This window comes from Zonotrichia leucophrys, chromosome 5 (genome assembly GCF_028769735.1).
Source record: "Zonotrichia leucophrys gambelii isolate GWCS_2022_RI chromosome 5, RI_Zleu_2.0, whole genome shotgun sequence".
NCBI classification, from domain to species: domain Eukaryota; kingdom Metazoa; phylum Chordata; class Aves; order Passeriformes; family Passerellidae; genus Zonotrichia; species Zonotrichia leucophrys.
Genome location: NC_088175.1, coordinates 57,566,026 through 57,580,333, shown reverse-complemented (window position 1 = coordinate 57,580,333; position 14,308 = coordinate 57,566,026). Strand labels below are relative to the sequence as shown.

General features: G+C 36.5%; 1 protein-coding gene across 5 annotated transcripts in view; it reads left to right on the top strand.

Moving 5' to 3' along the window:
- Positions 1–14,308, top strand: part of KIAA0586 (KIAA0586 ortholog) — a 71,959-nt gene that overhangs the window by 9,504 nt on the left and 48,147 nt on the right. For 4 of the 5 annotated variants that reach the window (XM_064715838.1, XM_064715835.1, XM_064715834.1 and 1 more), the window contains exons 11-17: positions 579–620; positions 1,934–2,160; positions 4,411–4,483; positions 4,875–5,132; positions 5,307–5,481; positions 12,195–12,383; positions 13,268–13,455. In XM_064715838.1, coding sequence (XP_064571908.1) covers positions 579–620; positions 1,934–2,160; positions 4,411–4,483; positions 4,875–5,132; positions 5,307–5,481; positions 12,195–12,383; positions 13,268–13,455 — 1,152 coding nt within the window. The remainder of the gene's footprint in view (positions 1–578; positions 621–1,933; positions 2,161–4,410; positions 4,484–4,874; positions 5,133–5,306; positions 5,482–12,194; positions 12,384–13,267; positions 13,456–14,308) is intronic. The other variant, XM_064715836.1, reaches the window with a different exon arrangement.

Genomic DNA, 14,308 nt, shown 5'->3' with positions numbered 1-14,308 from the left:
ATTACCTGCTGGTTTTTGTTGCTATAACTGTAGAAAAGGCAGCTTAATTTGTTATACAGTATATAGCTGATGTATATTTTATAGATTTTGTAACACTTTGTGGATTTTACATTTAACTATTCTTACTAGGAATGGAAAAAGGTGTCACTGAGTTTAAAAATATTTTCTTACCACTGTTGCTAAAAACTTAAACAAGTAACATCCTTTAATACAGGCAAGAGAACAAGCTGAGATGGGATAAGGGATGGGAGAAGGACACAGGCACAGAAATTATTTGCAATCTCTCTTATGAAAAAGATCAATAGAAAGAGATGTAGTGACTTAGCAAATGGAGAGTTGGGTCAATTAAACACAGCTACTGACTCTTCATCACTGAGAGGTTTGTAGAGTGATAAAATGTGACATTTTTGGGTAAATGAGGACCCAGCTCTGTCATAAAGCAAAGGTGTGAGTTAGCTGAGGACAGAAGGTGGTGCTCTAACCCAAGGAATTCATTGTGGCCAGAAAAAAAAACCTAATCCAATATCTCCTGTGGATTCTACCTTCAAGTTTCAACAGCTCTTCTTCTGTCTTTTTAGGAAGCAAGTTCATGGAAAACTGACATGACTGATCTTATTAAAGTACGAAATTGAAATTTTTTTGTGTGCTTCTTTTGTGGGTTTTTGGGTTTTCTATGAAATGCTCTAATGCTGAAGCAGTTTTGAGTGTGTTTGCAATGAAACATCACAGCCTGCCTGTGGCACACCTGGATTTTTGTTAAAGGGTTGCTCTTGCACAGATCCCATTCCTCCTGTCTGGCTCAGTCCTAGCAAATCCCTTGAGGGGATAATGGCAGGAGGGAGCTGCTGTGTCACACTGGCACTGTGGGGGCTGCTGCTACCAGCATTTTTTACAGATTTAACAAATCCAGTTACCCTTTCATGATCTGAGTATCACTACATCATTTTACAATTTACCATGTATCTGTATTTCTTACCTTACTGAGTTAGTATTTGTCCAAAAATTTCATTTAAAAATGAAAGCCTATACAAAACTAATAAATAATTTGGTATCTTGTCTTTTAATCACCAGGCCAAAACCAAGGTCATGGGATCAGAGTGTTGATTCGTGTTTTGTTTTGGTATTGTGGCAGTATTGAACATAAACTTTTGTTTAATTCTGATTTGACAAAAAGCAGCCTTAAAGCCAAAACTGAATTGTGATCTGTGAGATTTTTCTGTGCATTCAGTTGATGTTTTCACAGTCTGGGCATTTTGGTTTTGATTTGAGGTGTTTTTTTAATGGACATTTATCACTTTGAAATATTTTTACTGTTTGATGAAGTTTTCATGGGCCCCTGGGTTTTTCCTCAGGAGTGTGAGAATGAATGTGAGAACTTGTTTCCTGTGTTTGTGTCCCTTTCTTTTGTACTTTGCAGCTAATTTATGCTCGATTTTTATCTCTGGAAAAGGGTTCTGCAAAGTGAGAGGCTTCATTGTTCCTTCTGAAAAGTGAAAATGAGTGAAAGAGGATCAAGGGGCTGCTGAGGGATTTATCTTGTTAAAACTTACAAGTATTGCTCGGTGTTTCTTGGGGGTAGATTGATGCCAAACAAGTGCATATATTTAGAGGACTTGGGCTTTTATTAGGCTCTTAATTATATTTAATTGCTGTTACATGGAGAGATTTGCTTCATGTATCTAATTGCCATCTTTTCACATGCTTATTAGCTCATTAGCATTGCCCCCCATACTTCCCATCCTTTTCCATTTGAGATCTTTGGGATGTCTTTCCCTTCTCTAAATATATTTGCAACATAATGAAGGTCCTTGAGTAATTGAAGTTGCTGATAGTGCACATGGGCAGGATTTCATGTGATTCCACTGATGTGATAACAGATTAATAGGAAATTACAATCTTTGATTAAAAGCCAGTGGTTCTGTTTCAATTTTAGACAAAAATTTTTCCTGTTGCGCTTGATCCTCCTGAACATCATCCAGTCAGCAAACCATCCATCCTTCAAAACGTCCAGGTGCCAAAGTCTATCCTGACAGATGCTGAAAGGATTTTGAGAGGAGTGCAGAACAGTAAAAAAGTCCTTGAGGAGAATCTGGAAGCTGTTACTCATGCACAAGATGGAGATGCCCTGTATGCTTTCAGTGACTCCTTGGCTGCAGACAGGTCAGGCCCTGCAATTCAGTGCTTTGTGACATTGAGGTTTGCAAATCTGGGCATTGAAGAACTTGTGTTCTTCCCTGAAAAAAGCATTTATTGGCTCTTGCTAAGAATCATTGTCTGATTCTTGAAATTCAGATGTTTTTCAGCCCTTGTGGTGTGAACTGATTTTTGTCAGGTGCCTAAATCTGATTTCTGAGGCTTTATCACCAGGACAAACTGCTCTGCTGCCAGGGCATTTAACTGTTTCCATACCAACCTGCATGAAAAAGAAAATTGAAGCTTAATTTAATTATTCAAAGCAGAAGAGACTTCATAAGCTGTAAATTTACAGAATTTATCACCTCACAACAGATCTTTGGCTTTTAAACTTTTGCTTTGTTAGTTGCGTTAAATAATTCTTGCTTGAATCATAATGGAAATTTTCTATTAAAATCATAGTGGAAATTTTCTATTAAAATAATAGTGGCAGTTTTCTATAAAAATGCAATCTAAACTGGTATTTTCTTGAGGAAGGTAAATATTTTCCATGCATAAGGGGTTTTTTTGAGGCATGTTACCTGCCCTCATTATCTTTTAGAGGATGTAGTAATTTGTCACCTGCTTTTTTGTTAAGTTGGAATATTTTTGTTTTCTTGTTTTTTCAGTTGTGATCAAAGTAAAAAGTGACTCATGGCTGCCTCTTATTCCTAAAATATTTGTAATAATGTCAGTATTTACCAGCAGGGAATGGGGTTGGAACCTGTGCCTTTTGGGGATTGTAGATTTATTGACTCTTGCTAGCAATCACTGTATGATTCTTGAAATTCAGATGTTTTTCAGCCCTTATGATGTGAACTGATTTTTGTCAGGTGCCTAAATCTGATTTCTGAGGCTTTATCAGCTGGACAAACTGCTCTGCTGCCAGGGCATTTAACTGTTTCCATACCATTAAAAAGAAAATTGAAGCCTAATTTAATTATTGCAGAAGAGACTTCATAAGCTGAAAATTTACAGAATTTAAGCACCTCACACAACAGATCTTTGGCTTTTCAACTTTTGCTTTGTTAGTTGCGTTAAATAATTCTTGCTTGAATCATAATGGAAATTTTCTATTAAAATACAATCTAAACTTGCATTTTCCTGAGGAAGGTAAATATTTTCTATGCATAAGGGGTTTTTTTGAGGCATGTTACCTGCCCTCATTATCTTTTAGAGGATGTAGTAATTTGTCACCTGCTTTTTTGTTAAGTTGGAATATTTTTGTTTTCTTGTTTCTTCAGTTGTGATCAAATTAGGAAGTGACTCATGACTGCCTCTTATTCCTAAAATATTTGTAATAATGTCAGTATTTACCAGCAGGGAGTGGGGTTGGGACTGGTGCCTTTTGGGGATTGTAGATTTATTGACTCTTGCTAGCAATCACTGTATGATTCTTGAAATTCAGATGTTTTTCAGCCCTTATGATGTGAACTGATTTTTGTCAGGTGCCTAAATCTGATTTCTGAGGCTTTATCACCAGGACAAACTGCTCTGCTGCCAGGGCATTAACTGTTTCCATACCATTAAAAAGAAAATTGAAGCCTAATTTAATTATTCCAGAAGAGACTTCATAAGCTGAAAATTTACAGAATTTAAGCACCTCACACAACAGATCTTTTTAAAATTTTGCTTTGTTAGTTGCGTTAAATAATTCTTGCTTGGAGTATCATAATGGAAATTTTCTATTAAAATCATAGTGGAAATTTTCCATTAAAATCATAGTGGAAATTTTCTATTAAAATAATAATGGAAATTTTCTATTAAAATAATAATGGCAATTTTCTATTAAAATACAATCTAAACTTGCATTTTCCTGAGGAAGGTAAATATTTTCTATGCATAAGGGGTTTTTTTGAGGCATGTTACCTGCCCTCATTATCTTTTAGAGGATGTAGTAATTTGTCACCTGCTTTTTTGTTAAGTTGGAATATTTTTGTTTTCTTGTTTTTTCAGTTGTGATCAAAGTAAAAAGTGACACATGGCTGCCTCTTATTCCTAAAATATTTGTAATAATGTCAGTATTTACCAGCAGGGAGTGGGGTTTGCAGGTGGCACCGTGCAAGAAGAGATTTGGGGTTGGGACTGGTGCCTTTTGGGGATTGTAGAGGTGCAGAATCTCATTGTCTGCGCTCTCAACTTCTGTTTTTAGAGCATTTAAAAGTCACTACTTTCCCAGGAACAAATCTGTGCAATTTGAGAAGCTCTGACCTAAATTGTTTCTTTCTTTTGTTTCAGAGATATCCTGGAGGAGATTCGTATCCGAAGGACTGTGGATGAGTGGATCAAGGCAATCAGTGAGGAAATCCAGGTAGGGCTGAGAAAATGAGCTCAGATTTTTGTGAGTTCAGATTTTTGTGTTTTTCCAGCTTGCCTTGTTCTTTCATGCCCACAGTAAAGTGATTTACTCACCTCTTGAAAATGTGAGAAAGCTGCCTATTATTGCTGGCACACAGTAAGTTATAGTAAAATTTAAATAAATAAATAAACAATAAATAATCATGAAGAATGAATAAATAAATAATAAATAAAATATTTACCTCTATTTTAAAACTGCAGTTGTGTATTAAAAATCCCTGGTTTCACTTGCTGGCTAACATGAAAAACAGGCCCTTTCTCAGAGTTTCCAAGTTATCCACACGTTCTGCTGATAGCCTTGAAGACAAAAATCTCCATTTATTACATTTATGTTTTCTGTTTAGGCTGAAATGGCAAAAAGTGATTCAGAACAAGAGAAACATGATCAAAAAGCCCCAGGGAATAAGAAAGTCCAGAACCTCAGGGCTGTGAAGACCAAGAAGGAAACTAAAGAGAAAACTGAAAACATCCAAGGAGGCTTGACAAAAAAGCTTCCACCTCCAGCTCAGCCATTGCAGAAGCAGGTGGAAGATAACACAAAGAAACAGAAGTTTAAAACTTACTTTTCTGAAAATGTGCAAAGCAAAGGAAAAAAGGCAGATGTGAGTTGCCAAGCAGTTGGTTTCTTTTCTGGGAAAAAACTGTTCAGCATTGACATGAAAAATGGTGTGTGCAGGTGTACTAATTCAAAATGAAAGTGTTAGCTCTATCCTGCTCCAATTTACATAAATGTAGAGTTGTAAACTAATTTTTTTTTCCTTTTTGGTGTCCATCAGGGAGCTGGAGGTGGAACTGCAGTGGTGCAAAATGAAGATTTTCTGTCTCATGTTTATGGCAAACCCATTTACCACGGGCGCCGGAGCACGCTTAAAAAAGGGCCCTACCTGAAATTCAACTCTCCCTCTCCCAAATCTAAACTTGCCAGACCCAAGCTGATAGAGACTGTTAGAGGTGAGTGATTCTTTGATGGGAACAAGGTGTTCCTTCCCTGGTTTTCTACCAGGAGTTCCTTGTGGAAATGAATCTGTTAATTTTAATTCAATATAAAGCTTATGCAGTGGATTTTCAGAGAGGTGGTCAGGGCTTAAGAGGCATTTGGAAAATGCTTTTAATTTAATTTTTGGTCAGCTCTGAAGTGGTCAGGCAGTTGGACTAGATGGTTGTTGTAGGTCTTGTCCATTTAAAATAGTTTCTGTTTAAGATCCTCTTTTCAAAACTAAAAAATATCAGAAGTTTTTCAACTTTGCTTAATGTGTCTCTCACTTATTTTAGATTGTCAAATAAATACTTATTTCTAAATATGATAAATGTATTAGTATGTATTTATTGTTGTCCTAGATTTAATGAGCTGAATTGCTAAAATTAGTCACAAGTTACTGTGTTGAAAAATGAACTTAATTTTTGATAAATGTCACTGGGAGATGTATTTTTTTGTGTCATGTTTATCCAGTGATTTTTCATTTAAATATTTAATTCATTCAGAAATGTATTGAGACTTGAAAACTGAAGAAAATCTGATATTTAATTTCCTGTTTCTAATGCATCAATTGAAATATGAAAAATTAAATATATGGGTGTGAAGATAAAAGTAGTGAAAGATGTAATCAGAATCAGTGGTTAAGTTCACTAAGTGCAAGTAACTCCAACTGAATGAAGAAAAAGGAGTTATAAGCAGAGTAGAAATCCTTCCTGTGATAGCTTGTTAAGGTTATTTAATTGATAAAGGTTTTTAGTTGATTAATAATTAATTCTGTTCATTAGTTTAGTTGGCAAAGTGTTAGGATAAGAGGGTCCTAATTTTCTAACCTATTAAAAATGTGTAAGAATAATTACAAAAGGAGATTATATGATATCTGACATAGGTCAATGTGGATAAACTTCATCTAGAGTTAGTAATGTCTTAATTGGATCTCTTTTATTTCTTAATTACTTTTTCAAAACTTACCTGATTCTTAATGCAAAAATTGAGAATAATCTTTAACTGGTATTTCAAAAAAAAAAAGCAGTGTGGATTATTTTACTGGGGAGAGATGACATGAAAAAGGATAAAGATGAAGGGAAAGTGTGGAGATGGGAGAGAGGCTTAAAAGGAAGAGGGGTTAAGGTGGAGGTGGGCACAGATGAGTTAATAAAATGTACACCCATGGAAAAACATGAACTGGCTCCCTCCATGCTTCTTGCACTTAGCCTGTTGCTACCCATGCAGAGAAAATCCACTTGATGCAGTCTTAAATGCCATGTTTAAAAATGCTGCCTGGGTTTTTATTACAGCTGTCAAAACATTACATTCTGTGTGAAATATGAGATTAACATCAGAAAGCAGCCAGTCACTGGGTGAAATCATGGTTTTAGGCCATTGCAGTGGATGGTGTAAAACATGTCTGTGGTTCTAAAGACAGGCAGTGCTGGGGTTTATTATTATTATTATTATTATTATTATTATTATTATTATATTTTAATTTTTAAATTTTTATTTTAATACTATTGAGTAACCCTGTCTAGTGGAAGTTGTCCTTGCCCATGGCAGGGGTTTGGAACTGTTTAATCCTGAAGGTTCCTTCCAACCCAAACCCTTCTGTGATTCTGTGGTTATGATGAACATCCACAGTGGCAAATCCTCAAATTGTACAAGAATCTCTTGTTTGGCCTGATCTGGTTTTTATGGCATTTTCCTTACCTGTGCTCCTGAGCCCAGTTGTGATCTGTGAAGAGAAAATGTTATTGGTAGAAAATATTCACAATTCTCAGCATCCTCCTGGAATATGTGAGTTATAGTCCTGGCAAAACCTAGAAAACTTTTCAAAACTCACCATTTTTTAAAAGGTCACATGAAAACTGCCAGCCTTGTGACTTATGTATTTTGTTTGCCTTCTCTTGAATGTTTTTTCTTTGGTGAAAAATAGTGTATCCTCTGCTGTACTCACTTGAAGCATGATATAACACTGGTTTTGACTGTTGGCTCTGCTGTACACCCATAATTTAATTTATTCTGTATAGATCTTTTTGAGTGAAATGTGTGCTAGTAAGCACTTAGGGCAGTAATAACAGTGACACAGTGACCACTAAGATTTGGATTGAGAACAGACACTTCTTTAAAAATATTTAATCAGCAGTTCTGCTTTTGCTGAGCCCTAATTGAATTTTCTTCTCTATTTATTGAGCTCTTGTCTTTTACAGAAGGTCATAACCTTTCCAGGAAGGCCAATTTCATCATTCCAGAAAAAATATCTTGTAAAGTGGCAGAAATGAGTGTCCCCCTCCCCAATCTAATTACAACAAATAGATCTTTTGATCATTTGAAACCACCAGTTGGAATTCAGTGGTGTCAGTGAAATGAAAGGTTCTGAGCAGTTGGAATCAGCTGCTCCTGTGCTTCAGCTTTTTTTCTGTTGGGTGCAAATAGAAATGAAAGGGAAAGCTGGATCAATGCTGCCTTCAATCTTGCAGAGCTCCTGTGTGTGACAAACTGTCCGGTTATCTCGGCTGTTTGAGGGGCCTGGAAAGGCCCGAGGTGGCCTTGGGGCAGCCCGCGTATCGAAGGACGAGAAGAGGCTTCAGTTCTTCTTTCGGTTTTTATGTTTATTAATTGTTTATCTAAAAGATGTTCTTTCAGCCACCAGAGATCTGCTCAGCAGCCAGCCATGAGCACACTGTCTGCCCTCCGGGGCAGCCACGTATCTTTATACCCATTGTTACGTGTACAATATTTATCATTTTTCCCCAATACCATTTATTCTTATTACTCGGTGCACTCTCAGTAATAACCAATCCAAAAGTGCCACCATGGCCAAAGAAGATGGAGGAGAAGAAGAAGAAGAAGAAGGACAGGACACACCCCAATTCCTCCATCTTACTTCTCTAAACCCCCCTGTACATAAATCCTAAACCCTGTGTCTCACTCTCTAATTAACTAATCCCTTCACCATTCACCCCGGTGAAACCCTCCTATCCTCATCCTGTGTAGGGTCAAAGTCCAGCCACCAGACACTTCTGGCAACATTCCAGGACTCCCGAGCCCCCCAAGGTGGTCTCGGTGGCCCAGCATCTCAGGACTCAGATCCTGAGATCCCACAACAAACAGCTTCAAAGCTCTGCTGGAAAACACAGAGTGAACTCTGGATTGCCTTTTGCCAGAGTGCTTCCCTTCCAAGCCATGAAGTCATGCTGCAGAGAAAAACCTGGGTTTTGCAACAGTGAAGCCACCATAAAATTTGTTTCTCTATTTAATATCACACTGGAGTTATGGGAAGTTATGGTTTTGTCTCTATCCTGACAGAAAATAAAATAAGACATCTCCTTGTGTTCTTATCTGAGGGAAAATTGGAATTTTTTGCACGTTGTGTATAGGAGCAGCACTCCAATGAGTGTGTTCTATGCCAAACTTTCTGATTTTAGCTGAGACTGAGGTTTGTTTGATACTGGCATTATTTATCTTTGCCTCTTGGTAAGACAGTTGATCAAACTGCTTCATTTTTGTCCTTTCCATGCCAATAAAATGGAAAAATAATCCCTGGTGTTTCACATGGGTCTCACAAAGACAAAACACTTCAATTATTTTGGGGGCTGCTCTTCTGGAAGAAGCTGTTAAAGGCAAAGCAAAGTATAAATAATAAAATCAGGAACAGTTCTGTGCTCCTCTACAGGAGGAGTGTAAATAAAATACACCAAGGTTGAATGAGCACTTCAAAGCACCAGGTTCTTAAAAAAAAAACAAACAAAGAAGAGGTAATAGAAAAAAAACAAACAAAGAAGGAAATAAACAAATCTCTTTGACATTATCATGGTGAGTTCTTCCCTTCACAGACCTGCACCCACAGATTCCCTTCCTGGCCTTGATGTACCAGGTGACAAAGGCTTCAAAAGGTTGGAAATCTTTGGCCTTGGCTTTGATTGGCTGAAAAATCCAGACTCATTAAATGACTCTATTTTGTTAGAGCAGTCCACTGAGCTTGTTTTGAATTAGTGTTAGAATAAGGATGTTTATTTAAGACTGAAATGGCCATCTGGAGAGTCTCTTTTCAGTCATTTTATAACTCTCAACCATTTTCTTTGCAAATAAACTATGGTGACTAATGCTTAGTTTCTTATGGGAAGTTAGGAAAAAAAAATTCAACTAGCACTTTTATGAGTAAGAGATCATTTCTAAAAAAAAGCTGGAATTATTTTCTTGCATAATATGAACTGATAAATACATGTAAAACACTGTTTTTTTTTTTAAAGCTAAGTTTAATTAAATGTCTAGTTTCTGCCCAGTGCAAATAAACTTTGCAGGGAAAAATGAAAAGTTGCAAGCAATTAAAATGAGGTGCTGTGTGTATACAGTATTAATCATTCTCACTGAGAAAACCTTGTTTTTACAGGTTGGCAGAATTACAGATACTCTGCCAATTTCTGCTTTTACTCAAAAGTTCAAGGCCAAGGGGACTGTTAGATCATGTAGTATGACCTCTTCTAAATCACAAGCCTCTGAACTGGATCTATTTATGTTACAGAGTCCAGCCATTTGTCTGACTGCAGAACAGTTTTTTTGCCTAACCTGGGCTTTGCAGAAAGGCACAAGCTCATTATTTAAAACCAGCAGAAATTCTGCTTCTTCCCATAGCAAAATACTTTGTGCTTCAAAAGCAAATAGGACATTTCAGATTTATTATCTGATTTGTATTGAGGTTTTGGCTTCAGTTTGCAGCTACTTCACTTTCCAGGTGACTTTTCCTTAAAAAGTGAAGAGTGCCTGTTAATGTCTAATCTATTTTAATATTTGCAGAGATACAGAATGAGTGCTGAATGCAGTGTTATCATCTATGGAACCTTCTCCTGCTCCATCTCAGCCACTCTGCTGACACATCTGGGGTCACATTTATCCTCTTGACCAGAGCACTGTGTTGTGATTTCTCATTCCATTGCTTACCCACCATGACCACAAACCCTTTTCTAGAGATGCTTCTCTCTGACTTGTGTTTTCTCACTCAGGAGTTATGACTTCTTCTTGTTTCCAGGCTTACAACCCATCATTTGTCTGGACAAAAATATCACTTTATAAGTGAACTGCCTTATCTGCGTCTGACAAATTCACATTATCAATCTTCATTTTTCCTATATTTTATAATCATTGACTTTCATTCTTCAATTAATTAGGAGGCTCTTAAATGTGAACAGAGTTTAAAAGTGCTTGTTGCCATGTGTTAACTGGCTGCAGATACAGGGAGGTGGTTATTAAAAACAACAGAGGAGTAAAATGACATTTTTTGGCTGTAATAAAGGCATGGAGATGGTTATCAGCATGTTTCTTTCCAAATTCATTATCCTAACACCTACAAAATAACAGTAGAAGCACTTCTGCCTGATTGACAATTGTTGACACCTTTTGGGGGGGAATTTTCAGGCAGTTTTATCCATTTATAATAAAGTTAATAATTTCCCTAATAATATCCATTGTTTGCTGTAAGTTAAGACCTTGCATGACTGCATGGTGAGAAATGCACATTGCAATAAATGCTCTCCTCTGCTCTTTGCTTAAAACATTTTTACATATAAATTACTTCTGGCTGGCTATTTACAGCACACTTGAAAAGCTGGGACAAAAAATCAACATTTCCTTGATGACAGAAGTCAAGACTTTTGGTTTTTAGCTATGGCTTGATTTTGCAGTAGCACTGAGTTGTTAAAGCAGGAATTTACAGATTATACCTGTTCCTCTGACTACCTGTCAGTTTTGTGGCTGCATTTCAAACCTAAATCATGGATTTCTTCTTAGCTGCTAAATCACACATTTCATTCCAACTTACTGCTGTTCTTTGGTCCTTTTCATGTTTCTGTGCCCTTATCTGCTAGATACAACTTAAAAATTGCAATTTTAACTCCTTCATTGCTGCCAATACCAAGACATCCATCTATCTATCTATCTATCTATCTATCTATCTATCTATCTATCTATCTATCTATCTATCTATCTATCTATCTATCATCTATCTATCTATTATCTATCTATCTATCTATCTATCTATATCTATCTATCTATATATCTATATATCTATCTATATCTATCTATATCTATCTATATCTATCTATCTATCTATCTATCTATATCTATCTATATCTATCTATCTATATCTATCTATCTAATCTATCTATCTGTATCTATCTATATCTATCTATCTATCTATATCTATCTATCTATCTATCTATCTATATCTATCTATCTATCTATCTATCTATCTATCTATCTCTATCTATCTATCTATCTATCTATCTATTTATCTATCTATCTATATCTATCTATCTATCTCTATCTATCTCTATCTATCTATATCTATCTATCTATCTATATCTATCTATATCTATCTATCTATCTATCTATCTATCTATCTATCTATCTATCTATCTATCTATCTATCTATCTATCATCTACCTGTAGCACTTTCAGGTTCTGCCCTTTGGGACTCCCTCCCTCATTTCCCTCCATCCCACAGCAGAAATTTGCAGTGGGTTCAGTAGGAAGGCTTGGCTCAGTGAAAAAAATATATTTATTCATAGAGTGTTGAATAGAATAAATAATTCTATATATATAGAAATATATATTTATTGTTATATATATTTATTCAGAGTGCTGCCACTGGGTTTGTGCATACTTTGTGACCTTTCCAGTTTGTGTGCTCTTGTTTCAGGCACAAAGGTGAGGTCAGCAAGGACCCAGACCTACTTTCACACACAGAAGGTCATCAGCAGCCCCAAGAAGAAGAATCCTGTGTTGGTCCCTGCCCAGCAGAGCCAGTTCCTCTTCAGCCCCAGCCAGGATGTCCCTGCTGCCCCTGGTCCCCTGGAAGGCCACCTCATCCCCATGGCTATTCCTCTAGGTAGGAGAAAATAACCTGGAGCAGATTGTGTGCAGGTTAATCACTGCTATTTCATGGAAATACAACTTTTATCTTCTTAAGTCAGTGGTTTAGGGGTTGGGATTGGATGATCTCTAAGGTCTCTTCCAACCCAAACCATTCCATGAGATTTGTACCTGCCCTTCTCAGGAAATCTGAGGCATCACTTGAAAATGTTCTGGTTTTCCTCATCCTTCATGCTGGATGTCTGGTGACACCTTGACAGAGCAATTACTTGTTTGGCTGTACCTAATTTGATTTATTTTGGTTTTAGGCCTCAGTTCTTGCTTTCAGTTTGGTATCCAAAGCAGGAACTGAATCACTCACCCTTGGATTCAACTTTTGCAATGACTTCAGCCCAACAATTTCAGTAGGACTGTGCCAAGCACAGTTAATTCCTTCTCATGACTGCTGGGTTTTTAGACTTTCAATAGAACCTTTATACAGGGCTTGTTTTAAGAAGAGTTAGTATTATATAGGCATTGAAATAAGGTAATTATTTTTTTTAAAGGTTGTCTCAGACAAAAATTTGTGGGTTGTTATAATAAGTATAATTTGGGTGTGATGCTCTGTAGTTTTTGAATGGCAAACACAATTCTTGTTTTCAACAGTAGGTGTCACCAGAGTCAAGAAAAATGAATAATTTTAAAAACAGGTAGTGTTGAGTTGACAATTTCTGCTGGGAAAGCTTAAAATTAGCTGGTGAATTACTGTAGTTTAGTTAATGTTAATAGGGAGCTTTTTAATTGCTCTGTAATTGCACACAGAATCTAGAAACACACAGAATATAATTTTAATTAATTTATTAATTTCCTGCCTTTGGAGATGGATAGAAAAAGTTTTAATTGTTTTTTATCTGTCTTTAGGTCAAACCCAAAGCAGCAACACATCAGTGCAGCCTGCTGGAGTGATCATAGATAAACCACACCCTGTCACAGTTACAACCTCCCTTCCTCCAGTGTCACCAAAGCCTCCTGTAGAGGTAAAAAAACCAAATATTGCTGTGATAGAGATGAAATCAGAGAAAAAGGAGCCACCTCAGCTCTCTGTGCAGGTACATGTCAAGAATGATGATGATTTGTTTGTTTATTTGAATGAGTGCTATCTATAGGCAGCCTGATCCATCAGTAACTTGAACATCAGTAGATGGTTTCCAATAAGAATTAGAAAAATATGGAATGGAGAAACCAAGCAGTTCTCATGCTATAGTAATTTATTTATTCATATTTTAACAATTATCTTTATTATCTGGCCAAAACAGAAAACTGTTTCTTCCCTAAGTCACCTATGCAGGGCATTTGTAAAATTTTGTCACATTTTCTTTTTTTTTAATGAGATTTTTGAGCCAGAACAAACTTTATATAAAAATAAATGTCAGTTTTCTTGGATGATTGCTTTGGCCTTTAAGATTTCTGTTTCAAGCATGATTGTCATCCCAAGATTTCACTCCTGATTAATCCACCCTTGCAGTCCTTACCTCGTGGGTTGGGGTTTGTTTTCATTTTTCACATGAGTCTGTTGTCAGGGAAGTGAATGTTTCTTCCATGTTCATTGTTTTGGATTCCAATTGTTGAGGCTGCACCCACTCCCCCACACCTTTCAGACACAAATGATTCATGGAGCTCAGAGTTAAACACAGGTTGGGTGTTCTGTGCTTTGTTCCCTTGCTGTGTCACTTCATCCCACCCACCTGCATTTTGCTGTTATTTCACACAGTTCTTCAATATTTAAGGTGATTTTTCTTTTCCCAAAGGAATGAAGCATTGAAATCTTTGTTCTTAACAGAAATACAACACATTTTAATGCTGTAATGGGCATGCCTTGATTAAAAACTGTATTGTAATATTCTAAACTAATTGCAGGTCCAACACACCTCTGCTCTGACTATTTTAGGTAATTATTACAGA